The 27,871-nt window shown below is 46.8% G+C and overlaps 1 protein-coding gene across 3 annotated transcripts; it reads right to left on the bottom strand.

Moving 5' to 3' along the window:
- Positions 1-27,871, bottom strand: VWA2 (von Willebrand factor A domain containing 2). 3 transcript variants are annotated; one of them, XM_075107682.1, is made up of 15 exons: positions 27,790-27,810; positions 21,178-21,236; positions 21,057-21,096; positions 20,475-20,549; positions 18,363-18,496; positions 15,931-16,040; positions 10,971-11,165; positions 10,462-10,592; positions 9,650-9,782; positions 7,898-7,953; positions 6,914-7,021; positions 5,516-6,097; positions 4,628-5,179; positions 1,351-1,473; positions 1-614 (listed from the first exon to the last, which is right to left on the bottom strand). In XM_075107682.1, exons 4-15 carry the CDS (start codon positions 20,503-20,505, stop codon positions 481-483), a joined length of 2,289 nt encoding a protein of 762 aa, XP_074963783.1. In that variant the 5' UTR covers positions 20,506-20,549; positions 21,057-21,096; positions 21,178-21,236; positions 27,790-27,810; the 3' UTR covers positions 1-480. The 3 variants fall into 3 exon arrangements, with proteins under 3 accessions (XP_074963783.1, XP_074963782.1, XP_074963784.1); XM_075107681.1 differs by lacking the exon at positions 21,057-21,096 and having other exon boundaries at positions 27,790-27,871; XM_075107683.1 differs by lacking the exons at positions 18,363-18,496; positions 21,057-21,096; positions 21,178-21,236; positions 27,790-27,810 and having other exon boundaries at positions 2-614; positions 20,475-20,551.

Genomic DNA, 27,871 nt, shown 5'->3' with positions numbered 1-27,871 from the left:
CAACTTATAAAACAGAATGAGGCTTATAATGAATTCTCCTTCCTCTCCCTCATACTTGGCTTCCTGCCTGTACCAAGCCATTCAGTCCAGTACCTGGCTGCCAGTGCATAATCTACGTTGTCCCCCTTCAGCAGGACCTCGAGAATTGCTTAGATTTCTCCATGTTTTCAGAGTACCTCAAAGGCCTCTCAAGAAGTCTGTTTTAAAAAAAAAAAAAAACAACACACAGCACTAGAATCTGGATGAGGAAATGCAAAATGACAATAATAAATACTTAAACACAAATATTTACTTAAATTGAAAAAGAAGGAGAGCAATGGGAAGCCCAGTTTGTGCAATGCAGAAACTGGAACAGCCTCAGCACGGTCCCCGCGCTGGAGGAACTCATTCACTGCCAAGGACAGGGGTGGCTTGCTGGATCATGCCGGCGAGTGGCAGCAAGGGGTCCCAGTCAGAACTGGAGCGCTCAGCACATCTGTTTCAGTGTCTCTGATCCATGTGCTTTTTGGTGTGCCATGGAGCTCTGGAGAAGTGCTGCAAACCACTTGAACCCCGCTGCACGTGGGAGTGTGGAGGAAGGACCAGAGATCTCAGAGAATCGCCCTGGAGAACTCCTGTTGTAGAACAGAAACACAGATGTGGGATAAGGGCTTTAGGACTGAGGGATAAGTTCTTGCTCAGTCCATTACAACCCAGTGAGCACCCACTTGGCCTTAGCTGACAGATGTTAGAAGCCATGGGGTGGAAGCCACAACCCCTGGGCTCAGGTAAAGAGTGGGGGGGAAAAATCCCTTAATTGAGAACTTCTCACTATGGGCACAGGACCACCTCTAGGGAGCTGGAGGCTGACCACCTCCTGGCCATTGCTCACCTGCTGAAGAGGAGGAAGGCAATGGGGAGGCTTTTGCACTGTGGAAAGCACTGAAAGCAATAGAGGGTCACACTCCAATAGAGACAGCTCCCTCCCATTAAAAGGGAGCCAGAGCTCTCCACCCTGGGGGTAAAGCAGGGTTTATTTCTTCCAGCAGAGCAGAGGAAGAAGAGGAACAGAACAGAGTGGAAGAAGATTAACAAAGTTATTAGGCCTTCTTGGGGTCCCCTCACAGTCAACTCGCCTAGTGAATGTGTAAAACAGGGCACAGCTGATTAAGACAAGCCCTTGCTCCCCTCAGCAGCCCAAACCTCTCCACTATCCATGCAGCAGAGGCCATGTCAGCACCAACCCAGGCACCAAACAGCTGTTCAAGAGTTAGAGCCACACCTCTGCCCACGGGGGAGGCGGAGACTCAGATCAGAGGGGCTGGGCAGAAGGGGTGGCATGTGCTGCGGCTGCCATCTGCTGATCCTTACTTCTCTCACAGTGCGGTCCTTCCCAGCCGTGGCATTCGCACCGGTAGCTCCCAGGCCCAAGGATGCATACGCCCTGGTTCATGCACGGGTTGGGTTTGCACAGGTTCACGGGACTTTTTGCTTCTGCAACAAACACAAGCAGAACAGAAGGCTCATGCACATCTACAGAGTATTAACAGCTAGGACCCACGTCCATCAGGAATGCTGCAAAAACAACAGCAACTATATATCCCAGACATCAGAAAATGTCATCTAGGGCTAATGGGATGGGAAAACCACATTACTATGGCAGAGGGTGCAAGCTCATAACCCTGTCTTGGCACAGAGGACAAGCTCCTCTGTGTTTAACCTAGAGAAAAGGAAGAACAGCTTTTCTAAATGTTCTGATCTGGAGACTAATATTCCTAATAAACTTAAGAGAGTGATTTCACATTAGGCTGAATGTCAAAGAAAAGCAAAATGGAGCATCTTCAGAGCTGTGCACTGAACACTAAACCCCCCGGATCCAGACACTGCTAATGCAGAACAAGACACATGCCCTGATCCTAGCTGTTTACAACCCCATTTCACCCTGGAGGGGACCTGAGTTTACATCAGAGAGGAGCAAGGACAAGAAGTCAGCTGAGAAGCAGGCATGGCACAAATGGAAAACACCACAAGAAAAACTTATGGGCTTTTTTGCAGGAGGTTTGAGAGAAAAGCCTGCAACCATCTCCCAAGTTATTAGCCCTGTTCTTGTGAAGCAAATGACAGCTTTCCCAACCCTCTTAACACAGCAGAGCCCAGCTGTTAGCAGGGCTGGCAGTGTTCCACACTGCCTTGCTGTGAATATGTTAGGTTAAGTAGCAGCATCCCAGAGGAATTTGCTTCCAGTCTGCTGGCAACTCCATCGCAGCGTTGGTGAGGGTGTGAAATTCCTCTGCTGAACAACTGCATTATGTAGAGCCTCAACCTCCCGGCCTTGCCTTTTGTTCTGTGGTAGAAAAAGCACACAAACAGAGCAGAAAAAGGGGGAGAAGGAAAGAATATAAATTCTATTGTTACCCATCAGGATGGTTACTACAGCTTACTACATGTTGTACTCATACATCAAGTTTGCACATCAACTCTCAACCTGCACCTAAGATAGACAAAATTATCTTGGAAATTCACTTTTTTGACAGCGAAATCCTAGATCTGAGACCTCAATCTTTAGTGCCTGTTGATTTTATATGAAGCCAAGTTGGGTTCAACAACATGAGACATCCCACATGGGGTCCTGTCTGACAGCGTATCCCCAGGAACAGGCACTTTTGCTGTCATTGTAGGGTGATAGAGCCACTGGCAACGAAAGCTGGAGGGACCTCTTGGACCCACTACTCATCTTCCAGGTGCTGGCGGCTCCCCAGAGAGCTTTTCAATGGTGCTCTGCTCCACATATGCTGTGTGCCGCTCCACGCGCCTACCACTTCTCTCTGCAGCTGCCCCACAGCATAACCTCATGGTCCCTGTTCGGGGGAATCATGTTATTCCACCCAGAGACCATTTCTGCAAACTCAACGCTTCTGTTAACATAGTATCATCTTAAATAAGCTTCTTGCACTTCAGGGATTATACCCGTTGACAATCCAAAGAGTCTGTATTTCTTTTAATCAGATTCATATATATTTAATACTTGGGACCTTTTCCCCTACAGCCTGGACCATTTTTTTTCTGGTCTCTTTTCAGCTGAGCCTCAGAATAAATGCAATATTTCAGGTGTTCAGAGGCAGGGTCTGTTTTTCACATATTTCTATCATGAGTCATAAATTTTTTTAAGTCCTTTCACAGACAATGGTTCTGTTATTGAGTCTTGGGCTTGGAGTAGAATACTGAATGAAAGGCTTATCTTTACATCGCCCTTGGTCCCAGCCTATCTAGTACAAACAGTGATCACCTGCACATGAAAAGAAAGTAGCAATTCAGTCTCAGGAAATTATATGTTATTACCCTGACTCATTGAACCTTGCCGTCTTTTCCCCTTTGTCTGTGGTGTTGTAGTTAATTTCATGGTACAGTAGATTGTTTTTATAACAACACAGCTGAAAATATCACTGCAATAGGAGCACATTGAAAAGATCTGGGTAGAAACCATCTGCACAGCCTGCCAGCAGACCGGCTCCTCACCCCAAAGACACAACACTGTAGCTCTTTCTAACCCTGAAGGAGCAATGGGCATGCCCAGAGATGAAAAGGACCTTTGATTGTGCTGAAGCTCAACATGCTGCTTCTTTTGATCTTACAAACAGGTTAAAACATAACAAAAGTAAATAGCTAGATGTTAAACTGGGACTATTTTGAATGAGAAACAAGGCATGACATTTTAATTAGAAGCACTTTCACCACCACTAATGTCTGCAAACCAGGGCTGCTATCCTTTCTGAAAAGCTGATTTCCATCAAACACAGACACTCACACTCAGCACACAAGTGTTTCAAACTTGGTATCAGAGACCATTTTTTTCCAGCTGGGGACTTGTCATCAGGACTCGGCATTTTGAAGAAAATGCCTTTCCCCCCTCACCTCTACACAAAATGAGCTTTTACGTGAGTATTTGAAAATTCTTCCCTCTTGAACACTTCGCAAATAAAATTAATCACAAGCTGTCTGAAGGCCTCAGTTTAACAGGCTTCAAAATGGACAGATTCTGAATTTAGGTTTAAATTCAGTGCAGCACAAACAAAATCTTGACAGCCTACACAATAACTTCATAATGGGACACTAAGGAGGAACAGGAGTGATGGGGTTTCAGACCCACCACTTCACAAACACCTGGGAACAAACCTGTTGAACAAGACAGTAGAGACCTCACTCAGGTACCAACACTGTTGGCTGCAGAAACGTGTCCCCTTAAGCTCCCCCTACAACACTGCAGGGGTTACAGTAAGGCACAGCAAATTCTACAGGTTTAAAGAAACATCAGAAAATGAGCAAACTTTGTTTTCTTTCTGGGAAGGGAGAACCTAGACCCCGAAGGGCTGGAAAGAGCCAGTCACACAGAGCCCACTCTCACCCACTGGACTGAATCTTATGAAAAATTTTTCCTATTCCTATAGAAATGCTTTGGACAATTGCCATATATTATGCCACAGTTTCCCCATCTGTAAAATGCAAAGGATAATATCAAGCTCATTCTGTAAAGCATCAAAAAACCTACGATAACAATGGCTACAGAAAAAAGTCCCTGCTACGCCTGTTTTACAAAGTTTACCACCAGCTGGTGGCACCAGCATGAAGAGCAAGGATGGGAAGTTCTCACCTTCACAGATTCTTTCGATGATAAGGTCTTGGTAATGCTGCAGGCCTTCATAGGAGGAGATGTGGACCAGGTAGTTAGGAGACCCAGCAACCCTCAGCAGCGTGTCCCTCTGTGCGTCCCCAACGACAACCACAAACACCAAGATGCCGTTGTCCCTCAGCTGCTGAGCTGGGGCAGCTGCATCCTCCACGCCACCTCCATTGGTGAGCACCACCACTGCTTTGTTAACACCAGGTCTGGCTCCTTTCTGCACTGTCATCACGTCAACATAAATATGGAGCAAGGCGCTGCCAGCAGAGGCCGAGTCCCCAAGGAAAGGCACCTGATTGATGGCTTGGAGGACAGCTGAATTGCTTGTGTGGGTGTCCAAAGCGAACACGGTGTGAGCTTTGCTGCCATAGACCACAAGGGCAATTTGGGTGACGTCCCGATTGATGCTGAAGTGCAAAAAGCTGCTCCTGACAAAGTCCCTCAGCTGCAGAAAATTCTCCAGGCCAACTCCAGCCGAGGCATCCACCGCAAACACCAAATCAAGAGACTGCGCCTGGCAGCCTGGATAAGAGAGTGCAAACATGGTGTTTTTCAGGGTATATATGTACTCCTTTCTGACCAAAAATAAAGGGGCGGGGGTGTGCGTGTGTATAAATGGTGGGCAAAATTCACCACTGCTGATCACTGACTGCAAAAGGTGATCTATGGCCCTTTGACACCAATAAACAGATACCCATCACAGAAATCAGTGATGGAAGTTTAGTCCCTGGATCTGTGACTGACGCAAACAAAACAAGGACACTCAGCCTTCTGTCCTTCCCTCCTCCCCAGTGGAGTTCAGAAGACCTCCTCATGGTTTGACAAACTCATCCCACAATGCCCATATCACAGTCTTACCTTCAGGATTGCCCACACTACAGATTCTTCTCTGCAGCTCTGGGATCCTGTTGAACAGGTCCTGGGGGTCCGAGTAGACAATAGTCTGCTTTGGATTGCCAGTCACCTTGGTCAGCTCTGCTCTCACAAAGCTGCTACCTACACCAATCAAGAAGATATCTCGGTCTCTTGCGTACTTAGCAGCTTCTGCCACTGGATCCTGAGACTTGGAGTCAGTAAGCAAGACAACCACGCGTGGGAGGTCATCCTGTACATCTGCAAAGACTGGAATGCTCCTAAAACCATGCTGTGCAATGTACTGCAGGGCTCTGCCTGTCAGGGTTCCGCCGCCACTGAAATTCAAAGCATCAATGCTCTTCATGAGACTGAATGCATCCTTGTGTTGGCCCACTCCAATAGGTATCCTGACATGGTTATCGTACTGGGCCACCCCCACGTTCATTGGTGAGTCCTGGCCCACCACTGCGTGGAGGAACCTCTTGAGGAATGCTTTGTAGCGCAAGAACCCTTCCAGCGTGACCCCTGCTGAGCTGTCCATCAGGAAGAGGACATCGACGCTGCACTCGAGGCTCAGCTTTGGTGCTGAAAAGGGAAACAGCAATTTGTCATATGCAGGGCAAAAAGACAAGCATGCCAGGCACCTCAGCTGGGGCCTGCTGCTAGCCCTGTGGTGTGGAGAAGAGACATTAGTAAGCTAAATGGTTTGCCAGACATGGCATGAGCTGGAGGACAACTGTGCCAGGAGTGCACTTTATTTTGGTTGGATGCCACATAAGCCTTTAGACAGGAAATATTTATGGGAGTCTGGGGGGATTCCTTGACTTTTGGGTATGGTAAACGTCAAATTAGAAATGATAACTCCACTCTCTTTGCACTCTGGGGAAAACCTTCTGAGCTTCAGTATAACATGGAGAAAGGAGAGAGTTCGAGCACCAGACCCTCATCTGTAACACCCTGAGACACTTTAAAGTGCCTTGATTCCGGGGGAAGTAAGTACAAAGCATTTTCTGAAGATCAGGACCTTCCTGGGTTTCTTACACTGAACACCCAAAATCAGGAGTCCCTCCCATGCCCATGTGTGCGGGACATACGTGTCTCTCCCAGTTTCTCTGTTCTTCTGCTCACATGGCACCTGCATCTAGAAACAAAGGCAGCCACACCAGGGTGAGACTCTCAGTATTGGTGCTCTCACTACCCACAAGGTTTCTGAGCAGCAAGACCCAGTGACTGCACCTGACACAGTCATAACCAGCATGAGAAAAAAAATCAGTCTGTCTCCCAGAGAAAAGCCCAAAGGCTGCAGCCCAACCCCAGTTGTTCCTATGGCCGTGCAATGGGCACTGCAAAGGCAGGACACAGCTGAGAAGGAAGAAGAGAGAAACCCAGGTTCGCACCTACCGCAATGGATGTCTCCTCCATACCCCACCGGGCAGAGGCAGTGGTATTTGTCCAGTCCCTCTGGGACACACGTGCCCCCATTCTGGCATGGCTGGTTGTCACAAGGGTCTAAACGGGACCAGGGAAGGGAAAGAGAGGGAGTCAGCAGGGAGCCTGCCCCTTCCCATCCTGTGCCAGTGTGAGCATCACCGTTACTGGAAAAGGGGTCGAAGCTTCGTCTGTCTTGCTGCAGAGTTTGAACAAACACAGGACCACGCGCACACTCACTTACCTCCATGACAGTTTTGTTTTGGGGTAGCTCTTCAACAGGCAGTGAAGAGAGCAAGCTAGACTGTGACCTCACTTCATGTGCTTTGGAATAACACGGATGAAGTTATCTTCATGTAAACACAGAATTGCTAAAGGCCATACAGCCCTTCCGGGTTTATATGAGCAACGAAGGGATCAGAGTCCGGCCTGCTGCTTGGACAATGTTGTACTGACAAAGAAAATAAAGCCACTGTCATCTGAACACGCAAAAGGATGGGTTAAGGGCAGAACTCCAGGACCATAGCTATTTCCACAGTCACAAAAATAGGCTGGCAATCAGCAAGTGTCAGGTTCCCCGCTAAACTGATGATGTTCATGGAACCAAGGGAATGAGTGGAGGCATCTCCCTGCATACTCCCCTAGCTGGAGAGCAGTGACTCTCCGCATGCATTGGGAAGCAGTGCACCTCTGCCCCAGGAACACAAGCAGATGAGGATTAACTGGCTCCTCAGGTGAAAGGAGAAATGACGGGGAGAAATTTTAATCAAAAAGAACTCCGGTCATAAATACCCATGAGATAAAAAAAGGGGACATAATATCAACTTCTTGCTAAGGATCACAATCTCTCACTCAGAACAAAATTTTTAGAAGTGAGAGTAAAACCTCATCTTTTCATTCTTTCGTTATTTCCTTTCATGCTTTGTAAAGAAATTTTTGAAAAAGGCTAAGTCCTACCTGGACATACAGTTCGGAAGCATCTGGATGGGTGTTTTATCAAGACTCTCTTCCATCTGAAACAGGAAGAATAAAACTGATAATGAATTTAAAGACTGACAAGGTTGACCTTACTGTGTTTTAATGGAACAAGTTTTCCTTTGAAAATGCAATTTTTAAAAACAAGTGTTTCAAAAGAAAATGTCCATTCTGAGTGAGGTGGCAAAAAGAAAAAACAATTTCATCAAATCTACTCTTTTGGTTTTGAATTCTACTTCAATGTTTTATATTTAAAGATTATGATTGTATTTTTAAAGCTTAAAATTATTTTTTTTAGTTGCTACAGAAGAGATGTTAAACTTTTTGCTCTAAATTGGAATGAAAAGAAAATTTTACAGTAGTGAGAATTTTTTATTGAATATTAATTCTAGCATTTAACTTATCCAGCTGTAACAACTAGTGGACAAGCAAGGTTTAGACTGGGAAGAACTCCTCAGCCCTCAGCTGTGCCTCACAGTGGGATATTTCAACTTCCTCTATAATTCCCCTGCCCTAAGGTGATAGGAAAAAAAACCCACCCTAGAGCAGGAGTGTGTATTTGCCACATGTAAGGCAGCAGCTAATCTTAGTTCCTGACAACAAGATGATTTCTGCTTTAAACTTTCATTCCTGTTAATTAGTTTGCTATTTCTCTAATATCATGCCACTAATCTTTCAGTGCTCTGTGTTAGGGCTGCTCAAACTCACAGCAATCGTGGCCAAAACCGTCACTTTTGGGATGCTGTAAGCAAGCCACGAGCTGCTCTGCTTTCCCACGTTGGCTCCAAGGTACAAGTATCTGGAAATGCTTGCAGCCATTAGGACATTACAAATTGTCCATACAAACAACCCCCAGTATATCTATGTAGAAGGCTATCAATGCACAGCTCAGATCTGGGGTGATTTTCAAACATTAATCTGACTGCCTGGTATTAAAACAAACACATGAAGCACCTCTTCAAAGGAAAAACAACCCCCCCTACCAATTTCTGTACAATACCGCTTTCACTCAGCTCTTTTTATCAGCAAAGAGAGCATGAAGCTGCCTTTACCCTTCACAGCTCACTTTTAAAGCATTTATCCTGCTGTACTGACTGCAGCGACAATATTATTTGAGGGACCTAAAATGGTTTATTGGTTTTCAGCTCCAGTCTCCTCTCCCCGGGCAAGAGGACATTTCCCTCATGCAGCTCACTGCCATCGACCTGACAAATGCAGCTCTTTGTGCGCATCCCAGTTTTGGCACTGGTACACTATGACTGGGGAAAGTCCTTCCCAGGCTTCCCAGTTCAGCCAAGCAAAGAAAAAGGGATGTCTCTGAAAGGATGAAGGCTTGAGTGGACAAAACCAGAACTAGCACCAACACAGGGAGCCAGACCTAGAAACCCTCTGCAGCACAGAGTCGGTATGGAGATGTAAACTTCAAAGCCTCTCGGTTCAGCAGGTAGGAAACTAATCCCAATTCCATTTATAATATTTATGGTGTTCTTGGGCTAATCATCATCTGCTTCTTTGTCTCAGCTTTTCCTCTCATCCTTTGCTTCTCTGATCAGCCAATGGGCAGAGCAGGGAGAGCCTCCCTACAGGACCATGGTCTCATGGTCTAGAGACCATGTTTGCATCAGTCTTCTGAGGGGTCCACATCCCAGTCAAGGCCAGATAAAAGCCTCATTACTGTATCTCTCATCTTCTCTCAGCCCTGCTCACTTTTAGACATGTGGGTGTCCAACTCACCTATAGAAAGGGCAGAGTGATGCATGCACTGTGTTTGGCTGCTTTGAGCCTTTCCAACACACATAGTTTCCAGCCAGCTCTTTCACAGTCTCCATGGTCCTGCGTTCACAAGGGTGGGATTCAACTTTGCAGCCTGTAGCAAAGAACAAACACAAACTAGGATCAATTGCCTAAAAAAACGAAGTCTGTGTGGGAGTGGAGCACCATTTTGAAATGGGTTACTCTTCCTGATCTACCTGCCAACAGCAGACCAGACAGTGCTTCAAAGAGCCTCTGTGAGACCCCAGAAGAGAAATTTTCTGTCAACAAGCTCACCAGCCTACCTGCCTTACTGGAGTACTCACTATTCAGCCTCCTTTGCTTTGCGATAAAACTTGCATTGCTGAGTTCAGGGTTTAATGACAACTTTTCAGCCTCTCTGGTGCCTGTCACATACTTGACACTCTAGTTGTGTCTTTTCTCTCTCTTGCAAGCCCCTGGTGGCCTCCCCTTAACACACAGCCACGTCCATTAGAAGATTTAACACAATTGTGTTTAACCCTTTATGCCCCATGACATGAGCAAGGACCAATATATTCCCATTTTCAGAGGTGAACCGAGACACAAAGATTTAGGATCCTGCAGCTTTCAAGTATTTGGAGAGGTAGCTACCAAGCACACTGTCTAGTTTGGGCACCAGAAGCAGGTTACCTTGAAGTGCAACACCTGCTAATTCCCCTGTAGGCCTTCTGACACTGCCTCATCTTTCTCACTCAGTGACATGGTCCAAGCTCAAAGCACGGGCATGAAGGAGAAGCCAGGACAGGGGTTACCTGGAGCAGCGGTGCTGCAGACAGAGCCATTGAGGGTGCTGTACAGGCCGTTGGCAGCGTCGTCGGCATCTCCAGCAAAGAGCACGTGCTGCTCAGAGGGCTCACTAGCCAGCACGTGCAGCTCCTCCCACCTGCCAAGCAAGGTGGGGTTCAACCACTTGTGTAACAAGACCCTTAGTCATCCCCAAAGAACTAGGTAGCAAAGCAAACCCTGTGCAGCAAATAGCTAATGCAGAACCATGACCCCTTCAAACACTTTTCAAGATCCTGGTGTGTTTAGTCTCAGGCAGTAGTGTAGCTCTACTCAGTGGAAGAGCTTTCTTCACCAAGTCTGATCCTCCTTCTACCCCAGCCAATAAATTATTGTTTCCTCCATGCCTGTGTTACCCCACAAATTCCCCTTTTGTCTTTCCAAAACTCATATCTAGCACAAGACCATCCCTTACTTGCAAGGACTTGTCATTTGGCTAGCTGGACCTCCATTTCCAACTCTGTGGAAAGTTTCCTACCTTGGAAACTTGATTCCCACTGCAAAAACTGTGATGTGTCTCTCCTTCACCTGCATTGCAGGCATTACGGTGCTGCCCTGGGACTTTCCATCCGAAATGATGATCAGGACTTCAGGGACACTAGAGTTTCTACCACCAGGGAAGCCCTTGTGGAGAATGTACTTCAGAGCCCGACCTGTCTCTGTGCTCCCGCCTCTAGAAAGAAGGGAGATAAAAATCGAAAGAACATAAATCAAAGCTCTTCTCCCGATATTGAATTTACCACTTGACTTCCATATTTCCACCCTCTGGTAGTGGGGAACTTAGCATATTTCTGCCTGTTGCCACAGAACACTCCCATAGAGATGTCTAATCCTGCCATTCTTGTCACCTTCCTACCCATAGGTCCCATCTGCCCACCCTTACCTCCCTCCTCTCCCACCCAGAGTAGTCTTCAGAAGACTTAACACACAGCAGAGCATTCCTGCAGTCGGAGGAAGAACCAGAGCTCTCCGATATTTGAGTTTCATTGCCAGCTTTGACAAATGTCTCAACTGCTTCTGTTTTTCCACCTGAAAATTGCAGTCAATTCTTTCAAAGTTGTGTGGAAAAGCTGTTTTACAACATATTCCTCTCACATTCCAGTCAGAAATGCAGTACAAGTGGGCAAAATGAACAAAGACCAGCTTCTCAAAGTGTTTTCCTTTCTCTTGATGCACAAACATGCTACAAATTCTTGTCACATATCCTCCCTTTCCCTCCGCTGGACCTTCTGCCGTTCTTGGACGAAGAGCTAAGGCAGGGAGCTAAGCGTCCCAGCTTGTAACTGAGAGGCTGCAGTCCAGCAGTGTGCAGTGAGTCCTTGCCTTTTTCTCTCTGGTTGATCTGCAGGCTAATTTGATTTTCTACAAAAAGTAATTTGTCCATCCTGTAGTAAAGCTCCTGAAAAATACAAATGCTGAAAGCTTCCTAGCGTATCCCTGGGGACTTGGGAGGACTGAACACAAGGCACACTTTTTTTAGAGCTTCACCAGTACCTTTTATGCTAGGAAAGCAAACATTAAGAAGAGCCACCTGATGCTCCAGTTGTCTAAACCCATGCTAAACTCAATTAAAAGCAATACCCTCAGCTGCTAGGTTGCTTGCCAGCAGTGCTGGTATGACAGGGAAGGTACACCATCCATTGACGTTCACACAAGCTGTACCCCTCACTTCTCATTTTGGAGACAGAAGCCAGCTACCTCAATATTTTGACAGCCCTGGAGAAGGAAACATTTCTGAGGAAGACAGCGATTAGTTGAATACTCAGCAATCCTCCCAGTAGCAAAGTACAAAATCCACACAGAGACTTGGATGCCAAAGGGGGCACATTCCAGTGGTGACATAAATCAGCAGATAAAATAGGCTGCCACTAAGCTTTAGGGAATGGCAGGCATCAAGCCTTGCAGCTGCGCAATAACTCCCAAGGAAAAGCAAACTTGAGTGCAGTTTTAGTAGAAAATAAGCTACAGATTTCCAGAGAACATTTCTGATCTTCAATCGAAGATGCTTTAGAAATCCTGAGACTCATTTTTTGTGAAATTATTAAAGAATGAGTTTTGCCGACTGCCGGATGTCTCCTTAACCCAAGAGCCTGACTGCCCTGCTGAGCCCATAGATACTGGAGGTGTCTGTCTGAGAGGTACGCTGCACATCAGTGCAAAGCCCGGGGAGGGAAAAGAGAGGTCGCTCTGGCACCCAAGAGAAGAGCTGCTTGCAGCAGACCTGCAGGGTTATGGTCAGTGTCTGCACAGCACTAGGGTCTCTTTGGTTATGGCATACTGGCTGTGGACTGGGAAGCAGCCCCTCACTGCAGAAGGTGCTGAAAATAAAGCAGAAGGGAATAAAGAAGGGGAGTGCTACTTATACAGAGGTCTAGGAGGGGAAAGACAAGGTGTGGTTGTTTTTATGGCCTACACATTTACTCTAGTTGTTATTTCTTGCTAGTGAGCTCTGTGGGGCAGGGACTGTCCTCCTCTGCTTTCAAGATTTAACTTTAAATGACTGTTAGAGAGAGATGTCATCGAAATTATACATAAAATGCTATATAAAATGCTATCTGTGTCAGGCTGATGCAGGAATGATTACATTGTGAGCCAAACACTGAAGTTTTATTTAAGTGAAAGCCACGGGTAACATAACAGAGATCTTGGAGAGGAGACAGGACATGGTCTCACCCGTCTTGCAGGGTGAGGTTTGGTGGATGGTGCAGCTGGTTCCCAAGGTGGCTGGGTGAAATCAGCCCCAGCTGCCCCAACTCCCTGTCTACTTCCCACGCTCAGAGACAAGGGCTACCCAGGCACACCAGCCCCTGCTGCTGGCCACCCGATGCGACCAACTCAAGCTGCCCATCACCCATCTACGCTCCCCACCCAGTCATCACCAGGCTAAGACTTTGATACAACAGAACACATTGGGCAAAAAAAGCCTTTTGTCCCCTGTAAAAACTGAGGGCAACCTGCACTGCAAGTTCTTTAGCTATTGTGGCCAGCTTTGATCCCTGCCTACAACATATTATCTCTTTTTGTTGTTGGAGGGCTAAGCATTTGCTTATCTCAAAGGGGTAAATCTTGCATGGACATGAGTCTCCCTCTTCCTTTCTCAGTAGTTCTCCATCTGCACAAAGCGAGAGGTCTGTAATGCACCATCTCTGACTGGACATTTGATACCAGAGAGCCCAGCTCACTGGGAACATGCTCCAGACCTGTTGAGAATTTAAACCACTAGATCGGAAGAGACATCTCCAGCTGTCTTCTAACTCTGTCCAAGAAGTTATGCTATAAATCACTTCCTATGATCACCCTTTAAGACTGCTTTTATTGCCATCCAGAGCAACCAAGGGGAACCAAACCACAAGACATACCCCTTTTCCTGGAGGCATCATGTTCTCCTTGCCACAAACACACCCCACTTGCTTTCTGAACATCCCTCCTGTGTTTTACCACCTGACCTGCTTGTTCTAGAAAAACATTTGATCATGCCCAAGTTCATTCTTTTCTGTCTACTCTCTGATTTTCACAGAAACTTCTTAATTCAGTACCTGCCAAGCCCTTTCACTTTGAATTTCTTTCTTTAGGTACTTCCTCCCCTGCACTCTACCATTTCAAAGCATACTCAATGACCATGTGTTCATAGCATGTCCAAATTTGCCTTTTACTGACCAGATGTCAGTAGCTGTCAGATGCTTCATTGAAAAGTGCTGTGCATGAGGGAAAATGTATTGTGCATAGTCAGGCTGATGTCTCAGTCTTGATGAACTCAGTAAGCTGTGCCCATGCGAGCCCTGAGAATGAGAAGAAGTTAATAGAGAGTCTCTGCACCAAAGCTCATTAAATTTTGTTCCTATTGATTTGCGTTTGGAGTTTCATTGGTTTTTGACACAGCAGGTGTGTGTTTAAGGCATTACTCCAATACGGATTTTCTGAAGCTAAAGGAGACGTCAACTTTATCTGCTGCCTTTCCTCAAGAACAGCACTATGAAGGTTTCTCTCCTGTAACCGGCCATGGACTTGTATGAAAGAAATTTGTAAGAAATTTAGCTTTGGAGATCACCACCAAGTTTGGTTGAAATTATCCAATGCTATTTGGACGAGATTCACAGAGAGAGACCATCAGTATCTGAATAAGTCACAAAAGCTTCACTTGAGTCTGGTGCTGCCTCCTTCCAAATGCTCTCAGCTCCATGCCCAGAGCACAGGGCTGAAGTCAGAAAACCCCTCATGGCCAAAGGCTCACCAGAAACACATCAAGGAGCCTCCGAACTGAGATGTCAAACACCCTGTTTTTTTGGAAGCCAACTGGAATCTATCCATAACTTTATCTACTTTGAAATGTCAGCTTTCCATTTAAACTACATGAAACAGCATAGCACAAGGTCATTATTTCTGTTCAATCTGTCAGCATCCATGTGTTGTCATCAAGGAATTTCAGTGCCAGACACCAAACACTGCTTCACTTTCTCTGCTCTCACCGACTTTTAAGCAACAGCCAAAGAGGAGGAGTGTAACTTTATTTTCTGGTAAGTTTTGCCAGTAACCTTACATGAGAGGTTCTCTTGATTTGATAAACTTATCAAAAGCAATACAACAAAACCCAGACAAGTGATCTTGCTTGAAAAAGTCAACAGTGACCACATTTGCTTGTAATATGCACATCATGCGGAGAGCAGTAGACATCTACGAGAAATGTTGAGCTAACCTTCAGCCCTAATGCAGATCAGCTAAAGAAAGAGAAGGCACCCACAGGCCATACCAATACCTCATCTATCATAAAAACAAGTGTTATTTTGGGATGGCTGTCAGGTCCCTTGTAGATCCAAATGTATTTCTCAGAGATTAGAAGTCTGGATTTTGAGAGGCTCTAAGGAGAATGTTTCTTTGGGCTTCTGGCTCTATTTCCTGAGGTCGTGGGAAGACATCCAAGCCTTAATATTCAGGAAGAAGAAAGGTTTCCACCTGAAAACCTGACCCCCTTGAATTCAGCAGACACACATGTGCAGCTGTCTAGGGACCAGCAATTCATCACTACTTCATGGGACGAAGGAAACCATAACCACCAAAAAATGAAGATGCACACTGTCCTGCCTCTGCTCAGCCCTGCATGAGAGCCACACTTGCTTTTCCCTAGAAGGCTGTAACCCACTGCCTGGCACAAACGGTCAGGAAAACCTGCCAGGAGGGTCATGGGAAACTCTCCCCTATTTACCACATTACAGTGGACACTGAAAACTTTCTCCCCTATCAGCTTTCACTGACAAAGACAGAGCAGGTTGCACACATTTAGCGGACTGTGCGTTGTGGACCACAGGCAGTGTTCATCCATCCCCCGCCCTGGGGCCATCACGTTGGTGTGTGCACGGCAGAGATATCTGGACCTCTAAAAACTCTCAGTCCAGAGATCATTCATAGCCCAGAAAGAGAGAAGAGTTGTAAAATAAGCTGACCTGAACACAATCCTCTTGATTCTCTCTTTCACTTCTTGCTTGGTTAGATATGAATCCAGTGGGAATTCAAGGTGGGGACTTGAGCTAAACTGTATCATTCCCACACGGACCTAAAAGAAAAGGTTAAAGATTACAAAAGGTGCCTGTGAGAGTTTTACACTTTTGATCAATTTACAGGTTTGGCAGCACTATATTGTATCGAGAAAAACACTATTTTGCATGTTGAGCCACTGGCAATCTAAATGAACTTCAAAAAAGAGAAAACAAACATAAACTACAGCATTGCCTATACAGACTGTAAACAAGGCAAAAAAGTTCATCTGCAAACAACGGGAGCTTCTGCTGCAGTTACGGGCAGCTCAAGATCTATATTTATCCATTCAGGGCAGCTAGTAGCCTCAAGGACAGTAAGTTTATTAATAAACACCTTTTATACCAAGCCATTTATACACTGTGCAGGCAATCTTTCCATTACTAAAAGCAGCTCCCTCTGGCATTAAGCACAATAGGCAGCACAAACCAATTATTTTTCTGGTACTTTCTTTAAAACTATTTTCTACAGTTGAAAATGCCTAAAAATGCAAACACACTAAATTGTCTGTATTGGACAATACGTCCAAAATATTTCACTGAAGACTTACAAGAAGTTTTATGGAATGTGACAACTTTGAAGGTGAAAAGACTACCGATTTTCAGTCCAGTCTATGTAAGGATTAAGAGAAAAAGTAGGGCAAGGATGGTATTTAAAAAAAAAAAACAAACACACCAAATCTGCAAATATTATATGTTCGAATTCTTTTGCCTAAGCCTACAATGCAGTTGGTTCCTAGATGCAATTCTCTACTTCCAGTCAATCTAGCCTGAGCCATGAAAAGGGAATGCCCATGTAACCTGAGTCACCTAGCATCTCTCGAAGCCTGGCACAAGAACTGTGACTCCCTACCATCATTGCCCAGGCTGTGGAAAGCTTCCTGTGCTGTGTGGCTGTAAGCTGAGGTCTGAAGCATGAAAGATTCCTTAGATGAGAAAATGATGTAGCAGACTGGTGATTTCAGCTTCCAACCAACCCTGGAACAGGGGCAGAGCAGCAGCTTTCGATTTTAGGACCTGGAGCAGTGGTGGTAGTTGGTCTGGAGGAGGTTTTTAGGTACAAGTCTAAGCATCCCTGGCATGGGAACTGAGCAAACAAAAGACCTGTCCCTGCTCCTCTCTACCAGACCTCTCTGGAGAAACGGACATGAACCAGGGGTCCTCAAAGCCGCAGCAGGCCCACACCCACTCTGTCCTGCCTCAAGTTCCTTTTCCTGCTACACAGAGACCTCATGTCCCTGCCACATCGCTCCCAAAGACCTGACATTTATTTGGAAAGGCTCTGGCAGGGAATGAAGTACAGAGACCATCCCAGCCCACCGCAAGACTCCTGACTAGGAATAGTGTGATGTGGGACTGGATGCATAGCTGGAATTGCAGCTGGGTCTGGCTTGAAATCCCCTCAGACAAACCCTGAGACATGTCGTTCAGGCCCAGAGGTGCCTCAAGGATGGCTCCAGGGAGCAGGTAAGACCTGATGGAGCCCAGACTGTAGCAGTGCAGCTCCCATCACTCCTTTCAGACACACAGCACCCAAAATTAGACTTTGGTTTGAGCCAAGGTCTGGAATAGGAATGGACAAGAAAGAACTTGGCATAGCCACATCTGTCTGTTTATTTTAGTGTGTTTTATACTGGGTATCTGTAAATACCAGCTACTTGACTATAGCTGGCAGTCCCAGCCGGCCAGTCCTCTGCTGTTCTCCCCTGAGCACCAGCACTAGAGTCCACTGCACCACTAGCAGGTCGGGAGTGCAATGACATCTTGGAGACCTATGGCAGCATACAGATACCCAAATGCCTCTGTACGCAGGTGGTGCCTCGCAATGAACTCCTTCCCTTTGGCTCTTTTGGCTTATTTTGGAATAGAGACCTTCTACGAGAAGCAGGGCAAGCAGACTGTATCATTTATCTCCATACAGAAAGGCAACCGACTACCCAGAAAATAATTCTGCAACTTTGCAGGGAAAAACAACAAAAAGATCCAACCATTTTAAATTATGAGCATCCAACCAAAATAAAAATCAGTAAAAAACCCCACAAATTATAATCTTTAGCCTAAAAGATTATAGGATAGAATATTATATATATTCTATTCTATATATATATATGTTCTATTATGTCTTTTCTCAAGACCAAATGGAACTGCTTAAAATCTGTGAAGAATCAAGAAGTATCCTCCAACCCCGCTACTTCACAAAACTCCATTGTATCTTTCTGAATAAATACTCTGGCCCCATGGTAGCTGCTAGGTTGAATTTCACAATTTCAGTCAGCACATTATCACTTTTCCACAAATTGCCAACCTGCTTGAAACTAAAATGAGACATTCCTGACACTCACCCTGTCTGGATGGATGTCCAAGGCATCACAGAGCTTGCCTACAAAGAGCTTAGACCTTTCAAAGCTTCCTTTGCCAATGCTGTAGGAGCCATCCAAGAGGAAAAGGACATCTAACGAAGCCGAGCACTGCATCACTAGGAGAAAAAGATATACACTGTGAAACTGCACTTTATCAGCCTCACTTTCTGGAAGCAGACAGCCAACAGCAGAAAGCCCAGACAAACAGACTTGCCAAGGACAGACTGGGGCAGCCCGGTGTTCACAACCCAAAGCCTGCATGCGCTCCTGCTCTGGCCTGCAGCATCGCCAGTTCAGCCCTCACAGTCTGCAAGACTTTCACCTTCGATTTCAGGTCTAGGAGAGAGAGCTGCTCTCCTGGTGAGGACGTGGAGGGGTGAGGTGCCCAGCGGGACCAGCCACCTCTCCCAGCCCAAGGCTGGATCCAAATCCAGAAGGCGTTTGCAAAGCGTATGGAGTCCCACGGAGCCAGATGTGTTTCATCTGCAGCACATTTTTCGAAACACGTTCTTATTTTTCTCAACACAAACTCTCTGAACAGCTCCAAGGCAGTGACAGAAACACGTTTCAGAAAAATCTTCCTTTTATCCCATCTTCAGAGATGTGCCCTTGTATCGCCCCTGCCTGCATGAACATGACAGCTCCCAAGTACAAGTTCCTGAGGTGCTTATGCTGCAGTGGAAGCCCATAATTTCACTGACAAAAAATTAAAAAACAAACAAAAACACCAAAAAAACAACCAGGCAGTCTGCAGACTCTGAAGAGACATTTTTTCAAAGCATTTACATGGAAATTTTAAAGTCACCTCTGCAGCATTTACCAGAACCAACTTCAAGGGAAACTGACTCCAGAAGCTCAATACAGGGCGTAAGCACACCAACTCTGTAAGAGCCCTTTTGGCCCACGCCAAATTCTCTGTCCTCATTAGTATCATCATCTTTCTATTATCACTCATCACTTTTTTCCCAAATAATTCCTGCTAGCAAAAACCTGAATTTATAATAAGGTTTTCTAATACCAGATTATGAGGGATTGGAAGTTGCAAAGCACTCCCTTCTGGATCACTGGTTCTTCTAACAGGGCAACCAGCCTTGCCCTGGAGCACTGCGTTGGGGATGAGCTAGAGCACGGCCTCCTTGCCAGCGCCGTCCCGGCTTGTCGGCCTCGCCCTCCCAAACAATCTGAATGTGGAGACGCAACAACCCGGGTGCTCGCCTGCAGTCACTGACCACTGCCGCCTGCCCAAGCATGCACAGCGAGAACTGCTGTGCCCCCATCCCAGTACGGGCTTGGTATGGAGAAACGGTCTCCAGGTTGCTCCGGAGTTCAGCGGAAGAAGGAGCGGAGATCTCCGTATTGCAGCTGCACAGCTGCAGCAATGCAGAGACTCGTAAGCATGATGTCTGCAGCCACCAAGAGTGCACATCACTCTTGGTGATGTGCATCAGGGAGAAATGTCCAAATACAGCACATCAGGATGGAAAGCCTGAGCTGAACACATGGTGCTATGGAGTAGGCTGGAAGGCATGCCTGGCATAGGAAAAATATGTAATTTATCACTTGACAGACAGACAATAGAAATTAATGGCTAGTGGGAGAATGCATGACAGAGTTTATAAGTAACCAACTGCTGTACATCGAGGGAGCTGTAGGTGAACACGGTCTGCCAGCCAGCCAGAGCCCAGCCTTCCCTACTCACAGCATTGTGGCTGGTGCTGGCTTTACAGCCTGAACAAATCAGCCACATGAGAGGCCTGATCATGAATCAATTAAACATGGCTCCTTAACTCAGGATTGCTTGAAACAGGCTGTGAAGGAACTATCAGAAACACCACCCAGGTTGGCAAATAGCCAATCTGGGAAAACCAAAGCAGGCTGGCATCCCAGAAGAGCTAACACCAATGAGGGGAAAAGCTGGGCTAGGGCAGAAGCAGCGACCATGCTGCACTTGCTGGGGACTTTATGGACTGAATGGGGTCCAATAAATTTAAAAAACAAGCAAACAAAATAAACAAAACCAAAAAAAAACCTCAAGAAAAACAAAGGAATAAGGAATTCAGAAAATAGAAGACTTGCTTTAAAAAACAAACTCACACTGGCCAGCAGCTGAGATCTTGCCAATCATCTCCTCATCAGCATATATTTCTTGTATACCTAACACCAGGAAAACTGTGGGATCAAACAGATAATCACCTATCAACACTAGAAATTGCCTTTAAAAAAAACCCAAACATGCAGTCCACTGGTTTGCTGTATAGATTTCACTTGCAAAAATTAATTTGGTGACAGCACAGCAGTGTGTCTATCGGAGTAAATTCCTTCTAGCAGAGCATGAAAATGCCAAGGACCTGACTCCAGCACACAGGAGGACAGTCCCTCTGCTCACCACATGCAGGATGCAGCGTGAGAACAAGAGCTAAGCCAGGTTTAGGTTTGTAAGATTACAGTCATAAGCACTGGAGACACCAAATAATTACACTGGAGAAACCTATGAACTTTTAATACAATAGTAACATCAACTTTTCCCATATCAAAGAGACTCCACATAGAAATCAGTCACATGCGTTTGAATTCTCAGAAAAGCTGTTTCTCCAGGTATTATTTTCTCCCCTTCTGTGTGACACTTTCAAATTGAAAATTTCCCCTTCTGTGTGAAATTATGTTTCAGAGGTTTACCTGCAAACCTCCTGGAGAGGCACTGCTTTGGCTCTTCTTCCTGGGAAGGAAGAACTCGATCTGGAGATGGGAAGCATCCCAGACAGAAACCACTGATGCAAAATGACAACTTTATACATACCTTGGGGAAGCAGGAAAAGGCAAATAGACTCAAACAACAAGAGGCTCATAGTGACAAATCTGAAAGAAAAAAAAAAAAAAAAGAGAGAGGAATATTAATCCAATTCCTAAAGCTGGCTTCTCTGCCTGCAGTTAATCATCTCCTTGTTGGTTGTCTCATGTGATGAGTTCAGAAACATTTGGTCTGAGGGAAAAAAGCAACTCCTACCCTGGGGAGAAGGGTGGGAAATGGAAAAAACGTGAAAACGAGGGAGAAGAAAGTCTCCCTGCATACTCATTTCCCTTCCTATCCGATCTGGAGAAAGACTTCGCAGGGGAGGCAGGGACTGCCCAGCCTCCCCTCCTCTCCTTCCCTCCATGGCCACCCAGCCCACTACTCTCCTGCCTCCTTTCCTCCCTCTTCACTGCACCTCCCTCTCAAAGCCGAGTCCCCCAGGGCCCCCCGCTGCCCCCCGGGAGCCAGTGGAGAGCTGAACACAGCTCCTCCAAGGGTTCACCAAGCACAGGGCAGAGCCGCGTCCCTCAGACCCTCCATCGCTTGGGGCTCTGGCTGAGACGTCCCTGCAGTGGAGCAGAGCAGAGGAGTCCTGTCCTGCGGGGCCTGCCTTGGCCAGCACCGCTGCCCATCCTCATCACAGGTCTTCAACAACACTCAACCACAGGCTCTTTCATGCCTTACATTTTCCAAGGACTGGCTTTCTGGGGAGATGTTTTCTGCATATAACTGTCCAGCAAAGTCAATTTTCTGCTCATTTTTCCTTAGAAATCAGAAAGGCTGCCATCACATTGTAGGAGGACTTCAGTGACACTTTCAGGCATGCCCAGATTTAGACCACGCATGTCTGGTAGAGGCCCTGGCTTTCTGTTTAAGTCACGTATATTTATTTTTCCTCCAGATTAAAAGAACTGGATGCACTCACTAGAGCAAATTTGACCAGATTCAGCCTGGGTCTCTGCCTCTCTCTTTCCCAAAACAGATTTTCATCACACAGTTAAAGACAAATAAGTACATTTCTTGCTAATCAGTTCTATTAACCTATTGTTTTACCAAGCAAACAGAGCAGGCTTTTTCTCAGGAAAGGCTTTTCTCTGCAGCAAATGGTATATTTAATAAGCAGCCGAGAAGAACTGATACTTGTTAGTGAAATCGCCAAAACAGGCCCGTTCCCATCACACCAGGTGCCAATTCTTTGAAAGCGTAACCTGGCAAACCTTATGTGTCAGAGCAGCAGGGGTCACGAAGTGGCTTCCCGGGGTGCCCCATGGGGCCCCCGTGCTGCCCGTCCCAGTCCAACCTTCCACTGCCATTACCTTCACACCTCTCTGTACACCAGCTCCTGCACATTTAGTCAGAGGAAGGAGCCAAGCAGTGGCTCCTCTCTCTGTCTTATTGTTTGACCTTGGATTTAATGTTCAGTGCTGATGTCTCGCTTCCTCAGTTTCCCCGAGTTTTGAAATCATGTGTCAGCTCCCCTACGTTTCCATAGGTGGGAAGACCCTCCTGTAGGTACCCCCAGGAGTCCAGAGGCATGTAAAACTTCAAATCCCAGGACTTTAACCCCCAAGCTTTAAGCAACAGAAACTTCTCCTCTGGGCAGGCTCTTCTCTTCAGAAGAGTGGGTGAGACACCTGAAGCAATGGGCTTGTCTTGTACCAGAGCATCAGTCTCTGACCCCTCCCTCCGCCAGGGCACCCTCTAGCATCCATCCTAGACATATTTGGTCAGAGCAAGGGCCACTTAAACCGATGCAGCTGCCTGCACCTTACACCCCTCACATCAGACAAGGCAAGATACCTGTAGCAGGCCATGCTCAGTTACCTGCATGGGTCCACAATGGAGAGGGGATTAAGTGTCAAAGGGACACCATAACGCTGTGTCTTGCAGTTCTTTACCCAGTACCAGGTGCTTTACGAGCATCACCCTTGAACACATCCTCCCAACAGCCCCAGCAGACTGCCACCGCCAAATTACCAGATCCCAAGCTTGCTTAAGTAAAACATAACTTCATCAAGGAAGCCCTTGTGTTGGGCAGTAGCTTCAAGCCCTGGCACGTGCCACAGAGGTAAGGTCATCCTTTTGCCATGCCCCAAGGACATTCTTCCCAGGATCTAATTTCAGAGCACATAACACCTAGAGGAGGACAAGCCTCTGCTTGCAACCAGATGTGGCAGGTGTGGAAGGATTTCAAGTTGTTTTCCTACAAAACATTGACAGGTTGAGATGTTTCTACAACTGTGTCTTATCTTGGGCTTAAATCAACTAATTTACAGGATGAATTTTTTGCCTCTGAGCAGCAGGAATTGAAACAAAGCTTCATCATCACCCTCTGCTCATCAGCATTAGTCCAGGATTAGCAGCAGTTCCGGAACTTCAGACAGCATCTTTGCTGGGGGATGGGTTGGTGAGTGAAGGACCTTTTAATTTTATCCTCCTGGCCATTAAGAAAGGGAACCTCAAAAACATCTGCATTAGTACCAAGTCAAGAAACAATTTATTTTTTTTTAAAATCACACCCAGTCAAAATTCCTATTTTTTTGTACCCAGATTCTCACCTGGCCAGATAAATATGACAACTTATGCAAAGCTAAGTAAGAATGTAACCATGCGTACCTTATTTTGAGGAGTGAGACAGGACAGGGGAGAAAGAGGTAGAGGGGGGAAAAGCTCTTCTTGACAAGTATCTTCCCAACACGCCTTTCACCATCTGCAAAGTATCTGAGACTTCTTGTTCCTACTAATGACACAGAACCAAACTGTGACCTGAAAACACAGAGAACCCAACACCACCGGCCGCCATGGCCACCTGGATGTGGAACCAAGTCCAACAGCACAGCTGCACCTACAATCGGGCAAGCGCCCAGCTGAGAAGGGATCCAAAAAATACCGTGTCTCTGTAAGAAAGGGAAAAAGCTTGCAGCTGATGCCATGTACCTTACTGAACTTGCCTGGCATGGAACACCACCGTGAGATGCCATCCTGTGTATAACCATATAAACACACCCCATTTCTACAGACTTAACCATAACAGTTAATATAATTTACACTACTTTGGGGCAAGTGTTACTCTTGCACTGGGACAAGTAGAAGATACTTTAAAGTACCAGTCAGCTGCTTTAATTAATTATTAGCTCTTCTCATCACAGAGACCTGCCTTGCAACAAAAGGCACCTCCAGCTCATTTTTCAAACTGTCCCACTTTTATTTACTAGTAGGAGAGAAAGCAGAAAATATTATGCTGCATATTCATTAAAGCATATTCTTAGCCAGCCAAGCGACCCCCTGTCTGCAGTCACCTCTGTGGCTCCCTTCAGCGCTGGACATGGCACCGCCTTGCTGAGAGGAGCGCACTGCTAGGGGCTCGTCTGACATTTAAGTGTAGGGAGGGAAGAGAAGAGGCCAGTTTTGCTGGTCCCTCTTTCAGTCTCCCTCAGCCTGTTTTCCATAAGTAAATTTTACTTATCTCTGCTTGCCCAGGTTTGGAGGCAGTGGGCCGTCTCTGTTGGGAGCTCCAGGTGTCCCCTCTGCTGGGCCATGGCACTGCCCTGGCTGGGGGCACCTACCAGTGGGAGAAGGAAGGCGATGTGGAAACCTTTAACTTCTGCTTAAACATCACAAATTTCAGTCTAAAACTTTTGATAACTTTTTCTCCAAGTAATAAACAAGATTAGATTTCCATAAGGTATTCTACAAAACCAGCTTCTTTACTCAAACCCCCCTGGTTCTGCAGCAAGGAGCAGTTTTGACAGGCTCTTTTCCCCCTTGCAGTAAGGGCTCCTGCACATAAAGATACTTTGATCTTGCAGCACTGCTCACATGGGGCACTGTCAAAATCAACACACTGCAGATCAGGTCCTGTATGACCCACAAGTTTTGGAATAAAAGACACTTTTCTGACCTAAGAGCTTGTGCTAAACTTACTGTGTAGTTTGTTCCGACAGAAGCGCTCATGCTACAGACTTTGCCTGTGGCTAAAGCAACAGGAAGGTTTCCGCGAATGCCTCATCCTTTTTCATCCTTTGCTGGATGCCACATGCAGGACCACCCAAGGGAGCCAGAGCCTGCCTCAGCATTGCGAGCACTCAGCGCTAGCTCACAGCAGCAGACAGCTAGTGCGGATGCTGGAAAGAAATGCTCTGTGGAGTGGCTGAGAAAAGGGGTACAGCGACCTGTAGGAACTTGGTGTCTTAGGGCAAACCAACGGCAGCATAAGGAAATAAATACACAAATGCTATAATTATATTGAGGTTATGAAAGAATGCAGATAACTTGGTCACACACCCTACTGGGAACTACTAATTCAAGGCTATAGGCTCCAATGCAATTACAGTAATTGTCCCCTATCACCTCCTGCCCGAGCTGTGCAAATCCAGGAAGGCTACAGCTGGGTGCCTGGCTTGAGGCCCAACCTGCACCGCCTTGTACCAGCCAGAAACATCCACACCTGAGTCAATCAACTACTGATCTACCTGTACCATGAGCACGTGTAAATGGTTCCCAAAGAATGAGGTGGGAGAGAGACACACTCCCTACAGCAGGCAGCTTTCTTGTTTGTATCAGCAAGAAGATATCTCTCCACTTTATTCCTTAGAAGTACCACCATGCCACATGGATGCTTTTGTCCAAAAGCTTCCCAGAGGGACAGGAAGGCCTTAGGTTTGTCACCTCATCTCACAAGAGAAAAACCTGTTATTTCACTTGGTGGTACCGGTGTCCCGAGAGCCTCCCCTGCACGGGTTCCCAGCAGTGCTAGAAGGGGTGCTTGCCTTTTGCAGCAGAAGCAAACCACTGGCCAAAGAGCATTAACCTGGCTGCTAAGGAAGCCAGGCCTCAAAGCATAGGCACCTGCTGGCTGGCCTAGAAGGACAAGCCTCATCACATCACAAGCAGGAATAAGGGCTTAAAGATTGCTACACCTTTCTCCTGAGGAAACAAAATTCTGGTCTGTCCTTCCCCAAACACCCGACTGCAGAAAAGGAGGAACTCTACCTTTCCAAGCCAGTTGGTTGAAGTGATTACCTACAGCAGAGGCTGGAGGGAGAGAGGAAAAATCCTTGACATCTCTTGTGTTCATTTTAGCTCTCAGAACATGAGTCTGTCTGTGCTCATTTCAGCATGCATGATGCCAAGATGTTCCTGATCATCTCACACCCAGCCCCTTTTACAAAACTAACCCCATTTCACACCTTATCCTCCTGCTGCATCTCTGTGAGCCCCAGGGGCAAGCCACAGCCTGGGAATTTTCTCCATGGCACCACTCCTGCAGACACACGCAAGCTGTTGCCTGCATGCATTTTCAGGGCAAAGGTCTGTGGGTCCTTCCTAAAGGAGCTTTAGAAAGTAGGAATCTTCCACTTTTTTTTTTCCTGCAGACCTGGGGTAGGGGAAAAAAAGATTTTTTTTTTTTTTTTAAGTCATTCCATCTACTTTTTCTTCTTACACTCTTCACAGAAGACCCAGGCATCTTCAGGATCATGCACTGAAGATGATGTGGTTAACTACCCCAGCATGCAGCACACGAGCCGTGGGTCAGCACACACACTGCCTTTCCTGCACAGCCCTCTCTGAAGAAAGTGGGAAAATGTAGTTACATGGGGGTCTTATCTCCTGGTGATGCCTCATCTTCACTGCACAAAATAAACAAAATGGGAGGCAAATGAGCAGAAGCCCCCATGAAACAATTTTCACAATTTCCAGGTCACGTTTTAACATCTGTTGACATTTCCCCAGCTAACCTGGAAGCAGGGTCCTGCTGCCTCCCTGTTTTCTTTCCACTCCAGGTCACTGGGGAAGGCAGGTGCGTTGGAAACCAAGATACAGAGAGACAAAGTGACTTGCTCACAGGTGCATGAATTTGTAGCCCACCTGGGAACCAGACAGGGAGTCCTCCTCTAGCCATTAGACCACATCAGGGAAAGTCCCCATCATGTGCCCTCAAAGACAAGGTCTACTCTAGTTTCTTAAATGAACTACAAGTGTCTGGCCATATTACAGAGATCTTTCAATGTCCTTCAGTTCTTCCTTGATCAGGACTTGATCAAGTTGTCTTTGTGTCTTCTGCAGAAAGCTTTTCACTAAGGACACGAGACACAATCTGTCTGAAAGCCTGCCCTGGCAAGTTCAGCACTTTCCCCTGGCTGCACCCCAAAATTGCCAGAAACAAGTCAATTAAAGCATTACAGCATGGGCTAGGTCTGGTTTCCTGGGTGGGGGATTTGGTGTTATTTTAATAACCCAACTCCCTTTACTTAGAAGAGGAGCAAAGCTGATGCTCTCAGGGTCACCGTGCAGCCGGACCAAGGGGAACACACAGAGGATGGGGCTCGACATGCCCCTGTTGCCAGGGCTTCGCTGACCTGGGACGGGATCTCGGCTGAGCCATGGGGCTTTTGGGTGCCTTCTACCATCGCCTCCCTGGCTCCTGCCTGGCACACGGGCTTTGAGCCGCCGGCGCAGAATCGAAGCGGCGCCCCGCCGCCCCACGGCACCCCTCGCAAGGGCCAGCGAGGCTCCACCGCCGCCGGGACCGGCCCGACGCCACCCCCGAGGGCCGCCCGCCGGGGCCGGCCCGGCTGCTGGGGCTGAGACCCCCCGACCCGCCCCGGCAAGACTCACCCAGCCGCGATCGCCCCTCGACCCTCCGGGCTCCCGCACCCCGCCGCCGGCTGGGAGGGGGCGGCGGCCGGGGGAGGAGGAG

Source organism: Phalacrocorax aristotelis, chromosome 12, assembly GCF_949628215.1.
Source record: "Phalacrocorax aristotelis chromosome 12, bGulAri2.1, whole genome shotgun sequence".
NCBI lineage: Eukaryota > Metazoa > Chordata > Aves > Suliformes > Phalacrocoracidae > Phalacrocorax > Phalacrocorax aristotelis.
This window is presented reverse-complemented; position numbering and strand designations above follow the sequence as displayed.